Source organism: Mirounga leonina, unplaced genomic scaffold, assembly GCF_011800145.1.
Source record: "Mirounga leonina isolate KUSES-001 unplaced genomic scaffold, KU_Mleo_1.0 Mir_168, whole genome shotgun sequence".
NCBI lineage: Eukaryota > Metazoa > Chordata > Mammalia > Carnivora > Phocidae > Mirounga > Mirounga leonina.
The window spans coordinates 29,728,398-29,742,892 of record NW_023270426.1 but is presented as its reverse complement, the minus strand read 5'-3'; the positions used below and the strand labels follow the sequence as shown (position 1 = coordinate 29,742,892).

Below are 14,495 nucleotides of genomic sequence, written 5' to 3'. Positions count from 1 at the left end.
GTGGTTCCCTTTCTCCCTTTACATCTTTTCCAAGAGCCAGGAATCTGCTCAGTCTCAGCTGCTGTCACTCTGAGCACCTGCTGTCCCCAGTCTAGGTGACATGTTTTCTGGATTTGCCTCTAGGCCTTCAAGAGGGAGGGGGGTTTCTTTAGGCGTTTTGGGAGACAGATGCCTTGGGGAGAATGCAAAGGGGAAATATTAATAGCACAATTTAGGTTATATTCTGCAGATGTGTGACAGCCTGCCAGATGCTGGCATACAAATGAGACTGTGCCACTCACCCTTAAAGCAGCCATATGTAAAATAATCATTGTCATCATGAGAATGATGATCACTGATATCGATATAGTTTTTTTCAACCAAACCGCCTTAAGCACTGAGCTGATGGTACAAACTGGGACCCTTTTGCCTCTTGTCACTGAAGTGCAGCCACCTCTGGGGTAGGAAGCGGCCAGCTTTCAAAACACCCTCAGAAAAACACCAACCAGCAGGCAGCTCTTATTAAATCACACATTGTTTAGTTCCATTTCTATAATGCCTCTTATCCACTGTGAAGGCTGAAAAGCATGGTTCGGGATAGAATAATGTGGGGCTCCCAGAGCATGGTAGGAGTAGGGGTGGTAGTCAAGGTGCTTCTAAGCACTATGTGGACTTTTTTCATTTCCAAAATTAGGTATGTATGGTCATGACTACTAGAAAATACAACTATCATATCAATCTGATGATTTCATAGATGCTGAGAAATCCACTTAAGTTACAAAGTAAGTATATGTAAAGAAAAGTAAATAGTAGGACAAGTGGTCTTGCAGTCTGGTTAAAAAATAAAGTCATGACTTCCACTGCCTGGCATTTGGTATGACACTGGCATTATGGTTGAGAACACAGGCTGTGGAGTCCTAAAAGTCCTAGTAGCTCTGAGAGTCCTCAAGTTCACACTCAGTTCTACCACTTGCTGAGTATATAAGCTTTAACATGGTTCTTAATTTATCCACTCTCTGTTTCATGATCTTTAGAGAGGAGCTTTATCGAAGAGGATTGTGAGAATTTTTTAAAAGATTATATTTTATATATTCATATTTAAAAGATTTATATTTTAATATGTATATGTGGATAAATTTTATATATACAATTGACCCTTGGACAGCATGGGTTTGAACTACATGGGTCCACTTACATGTAGATTTTTTTTTTCGATAAATGCAATACAGTACTATAAATGTATCTGTCTCTTCCTTATGATATTCTTAATAATGTTTTCTTTTCTCTAGCTAACTTTATTGTAAGAATATAGTGTATAATATATATAGCATACAAAATATGTGTTAATCAACTTATGTTATCAGTAAGGTTTCTGGTCAACAGTAAGGTATTAGTCATTAAGACTTAAGGGAGCCAAAAGTTATATGTGGATTTTTGACTGCATGGGGGTCACTGACTCTAGTCCCCACATTGTTCAAGGGTCAACTACATATAAAATATATCCATATATACGTACATACATGTACATATACACACATAAACATATATGTTTAGGCCAATACTCTGCTAAATGAATGACAAACAGGTTTCAAAACAAGAATGATTATCATGGAAAGGACAAGGAAACTAAAAAAGTTGAATGTTAGTATAGTGGACTCTATTCTGCTGAATTCATTATCTGGGTCATCTTCTCCATTCTAGACTCCTCCTCTGGTTTTGCAGTTGGGTGCTCTTTTCACGATGTTGTTCATTAGTTACCTAGTTACCACATATTTGCAGGGTCTCTGAAGTACCTAGTACCCTAGTTACCACATATTTACAGGGTCTCTAAAGTCCAGGGTCTTGTGTTTAACACCAGATCAGATTGAAGCTTTCCTGGCCTCCTGACACCTTGAATCCTCTCCCTTCCCTCCATAGCCAGTCTGTCCTTGTCTTATGTAACAGGTTCTGTCTTGAAGTGGTCGAACTTTGGCCTTAATGGGTTAACCACTTTAGGACAATAATAACTCATTTCTAGATTAGTGATTTTCTAGGGCAAGAAGCAGCCCTAACTTTTCAAATTAGTTTTCTCTGGTATACTTAGGATCCTTTGAACTCTCTTTTCAGGACCAAGAATGAGTTGACCTGGGCCCTTACCTAGTCCAATATGGGACCAATTAATAGGCTCCTGTCAAGTAAAAGTAAAGATCCAGCCCTCAACAACTGTATACTGAGCACCTAGTTTGTGCCAGGCACTGCACTAAAGCCATGGGGATGCAAAAGTGAAAAGAAATTTTCTGCTTTCAGAATGACATTCATCAAATAATCATACTAATGAGCATGTAATTACAAACAGAAGCCCTGTAAGGAAAGGAAAAATAGTTGTGTGAATGCTTCTTTTTTGAAATCTGATTCAGATGAGGGAATAAAAGAAGACTTTGCAGAGAAATTGATTATTAAGTTGAGATCTGAAAGAGTATGAGCTAACTTGGCAAAGAGGTGGGAAGAGATTGGTCTAGTATGTACAAAGGGCATGTGGCAGGAGGGAGGATGACAATGTTGAGGGAATTCTAAAAAGGCCACTGTGACTGGAGCCCAGAGAATGTGGTGGAGCATGGTATAAGCAAGGCTAAAGAGGTCAGCAGAAGCCACATCTTACAATCTGGTCTCTGGGCATGAGACAGAGCATCTCTCTGAGAGAAGACATCTGGACTCACAGTGTGCTTCATTACTGACTTTGGTCTTAGCAGCCCTGTGCATCAGTTTCATTTGTCAACTGAGCTGAGGCCCTTTTGGTCTTGATTCCCTGATCAGGGAACCATATAACCTCAACTCTTGTCTCTCTGTAGTACCATGGACAGCGGCCTTTTAATTTGATGGGATTCTACTGGGAAGGCTATGAAGGAAAACCGTGGGGCCTGATACCAGTTCATCTCCCTTGTTGCTGCTCTGGCTTCCATCCACAAATGTACATATCACTCTGAGACTGGCATTTAGTGTAAAAGGAGAGCACTCCAGTGACACCTCCAGCACACTGGCCCATGTGTGCTGGGGCAGCCTCCTTCCTGTATTAAACGCAGCCCTAGTGGGTTTTGGGGGGCCTGGTGCTTTGCGTGTGTGGCTGCTGACCCTCTGTCTTTGCCATACCTAGGGCTTTATGAGACAAGGGATTTTCCCTGCACAGGGAAAGCCAGTTGGACCTCATGTTGTCAGGTGAGAGGGCAAGAATGCAGCTAGGCAGACTTCTTGGGCTTTTTGAGCTTCCTCAGAGCAGTACAGCTTAGTATGTTAGGAATGCTTAGTAGTTAGTAGTAGTTAGCTTAGTAGTTAGACTCAGGAGTCACATTCACTGGATTTGAATCCAGTTTAATCCCCTATAATCTGTGTGACCTTGACAAGTTGCTTAACATCTCTCTGACCCTCCATTTCCTCATCAGTTAATGGAGATAATAATACCAGGTATCTTGTAAGGTGATTGTGGTATTAAATGAGATCATCATGTCAATTTCTTAACCATGTGCTTGGCACAGAGAGGTGGCTTAATAAATCGTAGCTATTATTATCTGTAACATTTCCCCAGCCCCCTATTCTTCTAATCTTGTTGCCTGGATCCCATTCTTTCCTAGGAAAACCACAAGCTAAATGATTTACAGTATCCAGGCTTGGTATCTTGACCTATTATTGACCTACTATGGATTTTCTGCATTTTAAAAAACTACCCCTAGAGAAGGGGGCTAAGTCACAATGAATTAAAGTCCATAAACATTTATTGAACACTTACTATGTGTACTAGAAATGCCAAGATGAATAAAACTCCAACCCTGATAATACAACTCTATAATCTGAAGGGTAGATGAATCAGTCAGAGTTCAGTCAGAGAAGCAAAACTCTGGGGGAGCAGTGTGTGTATGTGTGTGTGTGTGTGTGTGTCTGTCTGTCTGTTTGTCTGTCTACAGAAAGGAGAAGAGGGAGAGGGAGAGAGACTGACTTATTATAATGAATTAGCCTTGTAGTTATGTGGCTGGCCAAGGTAGTCCATGATCTATAAGGCAATCAGTCAGGAATGGAAAATCACAAGTAGGCTGGAAGAGCATGAGGGTGATTTGAAGCTTGTCCACACATCATGGTCAGGAAGAGAGAACAATTGCAGACCCAGCAGCCTTTTGGAGTCTCTTTCTCAGGGAAGGCCTAAGCTTTCCTTTAAATATCTTCCAACCGATTAATTAAGGCCCACCTAGGATAATCTTCCTTTGATGAACTTAAAGTCAACCTATTGGGGCCTTTAATCACATCTGCAGAATTTCTTACAGCAGATCCCTTATAATAGCACTTGGATTCGTGTTTGATTGAATAAGTGGGAGAAGGGGTGTGTGTGTGTGTGTGTGTGTGTGTGTGTGTGTGTGTGTGTGAGATACATAACAGCTGCTTCCTCCCTTCTGTCCTCCAAACCTCCTGTTAGCCCACCATAACCAGAAACATCCTACAAAGGGAACACTAAGGATTCAGCCTAACCAAGTTAACATATCACAAAACCAGCAAAGCAAGTATGTGGACGGAGGGAGAGACATGTCACCATACTAGGGAAGATGAGGCTAACAATTTTTGGAGCCTGTATTAAGCACCAGGTATGTTCTACACATCATCTATTGTAGTTTTCTTTTTTTTTTTAAAGATTTTATTTATTTATTTATTTATTTGACAGAGAGAGAGGGAACACAAGCAGGGGGCAGTGGGAGAGGGAGAAGCAGGCTTCCTGGCCGAGCAGGGAGCCTGATGTGGGGCTCAATCTCAGGACCCTGGGATCATGACCTGAGCCAAAGGCAGACGCTTAACAACTGAGCCACCCAGGCGCCCCCATCTATTGTAGTTTTCTGCCTCTTTTTATAGATGAGTTGACAAGTTTAAAGGCATTCAAGATTATGTAACTGGTCACAGACTTGGGGATTAAAATCTCAGTCATTCTTACTCCATACTCCAGTGAAATATACTCTATCTCACCATCTCAAAGTACTCAATTAGTACTAAAATATGGATTGTTAGGTATATTCAGGGTGCTATGGATGCACAGGATAAGGAGAATCATGAAGGAAAGGCTAGAATGCGTCATAAAGTAAGTAACATCTGAATTGACCTTGGAAGGAAATACTGGGTGTTTCCTAATGGTGGAATTCAAGCTCTATGTCACATGAATAGTAAAGAGTCTGTGGTTATGGGATTTTCAAATGCCCCTCCCCCAAATCATGAAGATCATCTCAGCCCAGTGTCTTTTGTAGCTCAGTACATACTTAGAAGCAGTAACTAATATGGCACCATGTGTCTCTTTGTTGGTCTCACATATAGAGCTTAGCAATCAGCAAACCCTCCATAAATATTTGCACATTGGCTTTTTTTAAGCTGTTAAAAGAGGAATATCCCTTAGAGTCCTCTTCAGAGATTGTCAGTGTCTTATCATCAAGTAACACATCTGTTCAGCTAACAAGATCTGGATGCTTTGTAATCAGTACTTAATATCCAAAGATTACATTCAGACTTTGGAAAGAAAAACAAAACAAAACAAAAAAAAACCCACAAAGCAATTCATGTCCCCTAAAAGGAAATCCAACTCTAATGTGGTTAAGGCTATTCTCCACCTTCAGACTGGCAGGCTGTAACTACAGTGACATGAAAAGCTTCAACTGCTCTTGAACATGGGTGTCTTTCCCAGGCAAACATAGACTCCACTCTCCAGCCTGGCCTGCAGATAGGCCTCCTGTTTGGTTTTCCTGCCCTTGATTGGCTTAGGCAGGGCTTAGAAAGGAAATGAAACAAAACAAAAACAAAAACAAAAATCTTGTCATTATCAGCAAAATCAGCACTGATAAAGACAGAAGCATGCAAGGACATCAGCTTAAAAAGCCCACAAAACTAATGCAAAGAAAGCTATCTGTGGAAAAATAAATGGTCGGGTTTGGTTTTTGCTTTTGTTTTTGTTTTGAGAGATGGGATTATTCGTCTACTAAAAAGCCACTTAATAACTTTCTCCATGAAATTATTTCATAATCAAAATTCTCAGAGGTTATTGGAGTAAATAGGACTATGCCCATTCAAAGGTGAAAAAATGGAAATCCAGAGAGAGAAAATGACTTTCCCATGTTCTGCGAGCAAAACAGACTTGGAATCAAAATTCAATCCCCATCTCCTGACCCAGTTTTGTTACAATCATGATACTTATCACAGTATCATCTTGAACTTTACCCATGGTGATAAGGCTCCTGGTTTCTCACCTCTCTCATAGATAGTTCTAACACTAGGAAATGACTTTTTTATGTTTCTTGTTTAAAAATAAGTATTTATTGTGGAGATTATTAGAATCACCTATAATCTCACCGATTAGCTTTGGTTGTATATACAGGGGGTTTACATCAAAATTTTAATATCATGCTAGCTAATTCAACTACAAGGGCTGAGAAAAACAAATAAATAATAAAAGGGAAAAAATCTTAAGTATTTATCCAGAAAGCCTCCTCCTATTCAGTCTAGGACATACACACACCTGTCCACTCACACACGTACCATTTCTCTTTCTTTTCCTTGCTTTCTTTTTCTGCTTAGCAGTTATTACAGTCTAGTATAATATATATTATATTTATCTGCCTTGCTTTGTGCCCTGCTAGGATATAGGCTCCACAGATCAGGGGGATTTTTGGTCTATTTTGGTCATGGCTGTATCCCCTATACCCAGAAAAGTACTGGCAGGTTCTTTGTAAACATTTGTAGATTTTCATGAAGGAATGAATGAATGAATGAGCGAGTGGTAAAGGTAAGTTACCCTTTATAAACTAGAGTTACTAAAGGGTAACTTACATGCTGACCTTCCATCTAATCCCTGTAAGATACTAACCACATTTCCTTCCATTCTGTATTCTCTCTCTCTCTGTGTCTCTCTCTAATTTTTTTACATGACTCTGGTCAGACTGTGTATATATTTTGTATCTAACTTCTCTTACCTAATTTTATACATATATATTATATATATATAATATATATTTTATATAAATATAAAATACCTTGCCTTTTTCTGTCCTGAAATACTACTTGATTAAAAGAAAATGTTGAAATGATAACTGATAATTGAAAATTCATAGACCCACCCAGATAGAACTATTACATTTAGTATCTTGCCTTTTAGCTCATCATTTTCAGAGTGTAAGTTTTAAATGACTATGATCATGCTATAGATACAATGTTTCATGGCTTTTAACAGACTTGGAATTACATTGCAAAAACAATTTCGTGAGGTAGATCAGAATTTTCTTAATTGTTTCCCTATTTCTGTATATACAGTTTATTGTCAGTCTCTTTCTTTTATCGTGTTGCAGTAGACTTTTTTTTTTTTTTTTTTTTTTGGTAGAAAGCTTTTTCCAAACTGGTGATGAAGAAAATGACTTTTGAATGGCCCCCGTGCTACCCCTTAGCGTCCTGCCATTACCCTCTCCATTCCCTCACCCCACTGGTGATGTAATTTATGACTCTGGCTTCTTATTTGTTTGAAGCCAATCCCTTAAGGGGTGACCTCCCAGTGTCTTCAATTATTATTTTAAATGATGCCTTAGGCCCTGCCTGGCACAGTGATGCCCTCACCTTCCCTCCTTCTGCCTTCCAAGCATGGAGCTCAGCTGCCAAACTAGCTGTGCCCCCTCCTGTCCTCAGAGCTGCCTCCAGAGTCCCGACAGAGAAGCAGATTAACCCCTTTTGTTAGCAGAGGTAATTTGTCTGGGCTCAGCATTAATAAGGAATGCCATAAGCAGTTGGGGTCAGGAAGAACAGATCTGTCAAGCCCCAGGGTTAATTTAATAGCAATCTGTTGGCTCTATGCCTTGGATATTAGCCGTGAATCCAGTGCTGTTTTGCTTTTGCCATTTAGTTCTTTGGGACAACAGGGAAATAATTTGAATAGAGAGCTCTAAAGCATAGGGAAGAGAAAATTGACTGTCAAAATGCGTCATTCTGTTTTCAAGATAATACAGGAAGCCACGCACTGCTTATCTCTTTTCTCTTTCCCTCCCAACCTGAAGGGCAAAACCACATACGCTGAAGGTGTGCATCTCCTTTTAGAACAGAGTAAGAGGAAAGGCCTGGGTTTCTGGATGACGCAGATATGAAATACCCTGTCCCATCATCCCTATCAGCCACTGAATTTTTGGTAACTAGTCCCCGCCCACATGTTTTTAGAACTCAACAAATCCTCCATCAGTGAACAGTTCAAGAAATCCCATATGTTTCTGTCCCAGTCTGTGGTTCAAAAAAAGAAAAAAATAATTATCACATCATAGGACACAGGAATCCCGAGTCAGATGCTGTGTCCAAATTCTGATTCTGAAAAATGTGGCCACCAAAGTGGTCAGTGAATTAGAATAACACAGGCTGCCCTCTGGGATTAGCCAGAGGGAGTTTCAAGAGAGCCCGAATTACTGTGGTGGGAATGGCTATTTCTGGAAGGGCCCTTCCTCAGGGGAGGGAGAGCAGCCCGTGGTCAAGAACCCAGGCTCTGAAGTCAGACAGGCTGGGTTTGAATCCCAGCTCCACCCCCTGCTAGTCCTGTGACCTTGGTTACTTCACCTCAGCTACTGCTTCTTCCACTGGAGAACAGGCCTGTTAATAGTACTGACCTCATAAGGCTGAGAAGAAGGTCACATGAGACAGTGCATGGCATTCGGTAAACATTCACTGTTGGTTATTATCCTCTTGCTGTCCTTGTCATTGCAGTTATTAAAGAGAGGATTCGAGTCATCCCTGAACCCCGTAGAGTCAGACATTCTAGTCCAAAGGGTGATGCTTGGGGATGAGGGATGATGGGGAGGCTTAGAAGTCCAGCTTGAGTGGAAGGGAGGAAGCGAGGGAGTGTGGGAAGGAGGGAGCATGGATCCAGAGGAAGCAGCCCTCAGCAGAGTCCATGCGCACATCCCCGTGATGCCCTTCTGGATGCTGGGGGATGTTCCTTCCTGCTTTCATAGATATCTTTAAGCACTTCATTTTCACACGTTCTGACTTTGGGGCTTTATTTTTAGGTAAGAAAGAAATAACAGTAGACGCGGCACCTCCCCTCCCACACAGCAAAGATCCCTTCCAGTTAAGCTTGTTTTTAGAGCTCTGCTGGTAGAGGTTGAGAAAGCTGACACCAGATTTTCTTGCCCTATTTTTAGGAAAAGAGAAACATGCTCCCTGGCACAGTAGGCTATGGAGGTTCTTTCCGGAGGGCGATGAGATCTGACAGCAACTACACACTAAGCTCTGCTCACCCCATCCTGCGCCATGGCCACCAAGCCCAGGGCAGGGGCAGGGGACAGGAGAGAACATCGGAGATGCAGCCTGGGGCCTCCTGGGGGGGCACAGCCTCCCACTGCCCAGCGGGTGGTGCTAACTGCACTCATATTTATAACTCTGGCAGCAGTTGAGTTGAAAGGTAGTATTTTGTGAATCCAGGGGACCCACATGCTCTGGAGACCCAAGTAATATTTGCATCGGGGTTGGGTGGGGGAAATTGTAGTAAAATGTAGTGTTAGTTGAGTCTCAAACTAATTTTAGAAAGCCTCGACGGGGCTTGTAAGAGATAATTGAAGGGGAAAGAGGCACAACCAAGTACGGAGCCATTACTGGGCCAGATCGCATGCTGGAACACAGGTGATGTGCGGGAACGGATATGTCGGCGCTGCTGTGACTAAAAATACAAGCGCGTTTAGTTGTACCTCAGGTGTACCCTAAGGAGGGGACTGTGCTACTGACTTTATGAAAAGCAGAAACGGTTCTCCTCCATCCCAGCCTAATAGCAGTCTGTGTCATGTTACTTCTTGTTGAATCAACGCGCTGTTTCCCAAAACAGGATAGACCAGCTCCTGGCACAGACATAAACATTTTTATTTTAATTGATATGCATTTATTTCACGTATAGTATTTAAAATGAAACTGGCTCCTTAAACTCATGACTTTGTGAATACTGGCTTACAGCTTAGACAAGGCTAAGGAAACAAAGGGAGTCGATAGAAGCCAATCAGAAGGACACATGGTAAGCAGATACCAGCTGGTGATGTCTGCATGGGGCTCGAGAGTGGTGGAGTCTAGGAAAAGTGGGAATCGCTTTGGTCAGCTTTCCCATGTGACAGTGTCCATGTCACGAGGCCCGTTCCTTTGCAGGAAGTTTCAGGTCCTCAGACAGCACCTCAGCCTCAGCCAGGTGCCCCCCAACCTGCACACAGGTCCCCCGAGCTCCGGGGTGGCACAGACCCATTCCCTCCCACATGCCAGACGTCCTCCTGAAGGTCTTTGTGCTCACTGGGGCACCTCCATAATTCAAAGGCCCAGTGTTTCATTTCAATATACAAGGATGTGGTTTTGAAAAATAGAGTTATAATAATTCTTTTTTTTTTATAATTTTTTTTTTAAAGATTTTATTTATTTATTCATGAGAGACAGAGAGAGAGAGGCAGAGGGAGAAGAAGGCTCCCAAGGAGCAGAGAGCCCGATGCGGGACTCGATCCCAGGACCCTGGGATCATGACCTGAGTTGAAGGCAGACGCTTAACCATCTGAGCCACCCAGGTGCCCTAGAGTTATAATAATTCTTGACCAGGAAGGAAAATACTGAGAAAGAAAAAAACAGATGATAAAACAAAGGTATATTCCGTGGGAGGCTGAAACTCCCGCCATACACTGGAGGGCTTTTTTTTTTCAGGTGCTTAAACTCCCAGCCAAGCTCTAAGGCAAATCACAGCTTATGGAGGCTTGAGGTCCTGTGTATCTTCGGTGAGAGAAATTTTGCATAATTACTCAAGAGCGCAAGTTTTGCACCTGGGAGGAAATCCTGGTGCCGCCCCTCTAGCCATGGGACACGGGCCAGGCCCCCCTCTCCACCCCTGACAAACGGGGATAAGGAAAGGACTGGCTCTAGAGCTGTTCTAAGGATTAACTGAACTGAAGTACGCCATCTGCTTGGCGCAGCAATGGGCCTATTGTCAGTGCTCACTAAATAGTAGAAGCAGCCACCACTATTCTCACCGGTGTGTTATTAAAGAAGATCTCAGGGATTTCATGGGAGAGGATTCCCAGTCTACCCTGGATATCATTGATCAGCCCAGCAGTCTGGGGAAAGATGCAGGTAAACTGAATCATTTAGCTGGAATGGGGCTAGCTTCTTCACCACTGTTGTCCGGTGAGAAATAAAGTCTTTGCAGCTCAGCACATTCTAGTATGATAGCAAGGGCAGATAACTCTGACGGTCGATGGGACATGTTCTCCGTGTTGTGGAGGACAAAATGCTCCTAAGGAGCCAGGAGGCCTGAGTTCTAACAATGCCGCGGAGCCCTGGGCATCCCTGGGCCTCCGCCGCCAAGACCAGTAAGCCCCGCCTGTGTGCTCACGGGGTTACTCTGAGGATTCCCCGAGTGTGGTTAATGCTCACAGGTTACACTAGTTCCAGGCAGTACTGCTGCTCATCACCCCTGGGGTCCTGCGCGCTCGTGCCGGTCCCGTCCTTGACCGCCTGTGCCAGATATCGTGGACATTAAGCCGGCCAACATGGAGGAGCTCACGGAGGTGATCACAGCGGCCGAGTTCCACCCGCATCACTGCAACAGCTTCGTGTACAGCAGCAGCAAAGGGACGATCCGGCTGTGCGACATGAGGGCGTCGGCCTTGTGTGACAGGCACAGCAAATGTGAGTAGCCAGCCGCGCACCGTGGATGGGGTGCCCGCGGCGGGCGGGCCCCGGGCCCCAGACCTGCGGGAGGGGGAGGGGAGAGCCTAGAGGACTCGGGGGCCCCTCCCCACTTGACACGCCCTGGCAGCCAAGTTCAGGTGTTGGCTGGACTCAGGAGTCCGCTCCACATCTGGTGTTTTGGTACGCATGAACCTTCGAGTTCCATTCCACCAATGTCTGCTTAAGGCTGTGGAATCCAGAGGTGAATGAGACGCGAGCCACACCTTGTGACCCAATGCAAAGTATGTTTTAACATCACCCTGGCTACTGTGGGGAGAATGAGCCTGAGGAGTTCCCTGAAGGGAGACCAGTTTGGGGATCACAGTGATGAGCGTCAGGGGGTCAGGGGGATGAGCGTGGCCTGGACAGGGGTGCTGCCATGCAGGTGGAGAGGGGCTGGTGGCTTCTGGACAGATCTTGGCGGTTAACAGGGCCTCCTGGACCGTGTGAGAGGCTGAGAGTATGCAGACAATCACGAATGGCAGCTGGGGATGGTGACTAGGTTAATCATACTCTACTGCATATTTAAAAGTTGCTATGAGAGTAGATCTTAAAAGTTCTCTTTGCCAGAAAAAGAATTTGTAACTCTCTGCGGTGATGAATGTTAACTAGGCTTACTGGTGATTATTTTGCGATGTAAATATACACCAAATCATTATGTCGTATACCTGAAACTAATATAAGTGTCATGTTTCAATTATATATCAATTAAAAAAAAAAAAAAAACCTGCGGGAAGGGGTTAGCGCCTTCCCGGAGAGGGTATGGCTTTGGGAACCAGAACTCTGGAAGTCCCAGTGGCCCTAGTGGGCACCAGGGAAAAGCTTCAGAGTAAGGGGATGGTTTAGATAAGGAGCAGCCAGACTCAGGCCATGGTCATGCTGATTTTCAAGGCATTGATGGAGAGAAGTAGCTCCCAACTAGTGGGAACTGAATGATTAGAAGCCAAAGGCTGTAAGACCCCTGTGAGCAAGTGAAGCCTGCTGGCACCGACAGTGAGTGCTGTGGTGGACAGGATGGGCCTGGAACTTTCTAGAAAAGAAACTGCTCCCAGAGAAGAATTGCCTGAAGGCAGTGATAATCCATGTCTAGTGTCAGGCTAAGTAACATGCAGCTGCCAAGATGTTTAGGGGGGGCCAGAGCTCTTTTTATCCCCCATCACCTTCTGCTCGGTGCTTTTTAGCCCATACAGTTGGCTGTGGAGACCCAGAAATTAAGACTTTGTCTCCCATAGTCTGTTTCCAATTTCAATCCCTGTCTGACATGACTGATAGGATGACTGTGTCGGTGTATGGCCAGGAAAGGGGTGAATGTCTGCGTCATTTTGATCATTTTTGCTTGCTCTTTCGGCATGAAAAGTATCGCACAAGGGAGCTGGTGTGTAGAGTGTGGTGGTGTGTAGACAGACTGTGGGTTCTGGAGCCGCGCAGACCCAGGTCAGGGCCAGGCTTCACCCCTTCTCAGCTGCCTGACTTCAACTATCCCTAACCTTTCTGAGCCTGTTTTCTCATGTGCAAAATGGGTGAAACAGTAACTTCCATCGCATGAGTTTTTCATGGGGCCTAGGTGAAAGAACTATTAACAATTGTGTATTCTATGCTTATAGCGGATTTCAATTCAGATTATCTACACTTCACATGCTCAGTAGCCACATGTGGCTCATAGCTATCATATCAGTACCAATTTAGGACATTTCCATCATGGCAGGAAGTTCTATTGGAGAGTGCCTATTTAGACTTTTAGCTCTTTGGACCTATTCTGTCTTGTTCATAGCTGTTTCCCCAGCACCTAAACCAGGGACTTGATAGATGATTAATAAACATTTGCTCCTGTGGGTGTTGGCACTGATCTTTGAACAGTACTTAACTTACATAAGCCGGCAAGAGGAAACATGTTCAAGGCAGAAGGATCAGCATGTGCAAAGGCGCTGAGGCACAAAAGATCATAACACATGCCAAACTGCAGGGTGAGTGATAAGGCTGGTACATAGGGAATGACTTGGAGAAGGAAGTGAGTTGAAGCTCAGGAGGGATGCCGGAGCCCAATCATATGGCCATCATGAAGAACTTGAATGTTTTCTCGAAGTCGGTGAACAGCCACTGACGTAACCAGGGGAGTGATGTGATCAGGATTTCTCCCCGTCAGAGGTTGGGTTCTAAGTGGGAGAAAAAAGAGACAAGGAAACAAGTTAGGAAGATATTCTAATGTAGACAGGGGTTTCTAACAGCAGCAGTATTGAATTTGGGGCACATAGTTCTTAGGGGAACGGTGCTGTCCTATGTACTGTAGGATGTTTAGCGGCATCCCTGGACTCTCCCCACTGGTTGTTAAGTGGCCAAAGCAAGCTGGGACAACCAAAACTATCTCCTGATGTGCCATACTGCGGGTTGGGGAGGAGAAAATTGCTCCTGGTTGAGAACTACATATCTAGACTAAAATTCCTTGTTAGTCCTTCAGCATGATTTTCTTGTATCTGTGATGTGTCTTTTACTATTGAGAACTCTGAGGGGTCCATTGCAAAGGGAAGTCATCTCCTACATTGGATGCATTTAAAATTTGGTTCATGACCTAAGATATACCCAGGGAACATTTCAGGAACGGTAAGGCAGTGTGTTAACACCCAAATGAGTGGTGGAGATGGGTTTGGGAGGTTCAGGGGAGGGTGGGACATTTGGGATAGACATCACGGGGAAAGCAGAGGCTGAGTAGTCCTGTTGAACACATGTAGGATCTGGTTAGGTGGGAAAGAGGTGGGGGAGGTGTTCTGGGCAGTGCACACAGAATGGGCAAAAGCCTGAAGCTAGGAAGT

The 14,495-nt window shown here is 43.9% G+C and overlaps 1 protein-coding gene across 2 annotated transcripts in view; it reads left to right on the top strand.

The window, feature by feature from the left end:
* Positions 1-14,495, top strand: part of PPP2R2B (protein phosphatase 2 regulatory subunit Bbeta) — a 448,022-nt gene that overhangs the window by 389,193 nt on the left and 44,334 nt on the right. For both annotated transcript variants that reach the window (XM_035014406.1, XM_035014407.1), the window contains one exon: positions 11,482-11,646. In XM_035014406.1, the coding sequence (XP_034870297.1) occupies positions 11,482-11,646 (165 nt within the window). The remainder of the gene's footprint in view (positions 1-11,481; positions 11,647-14,495) is intronic.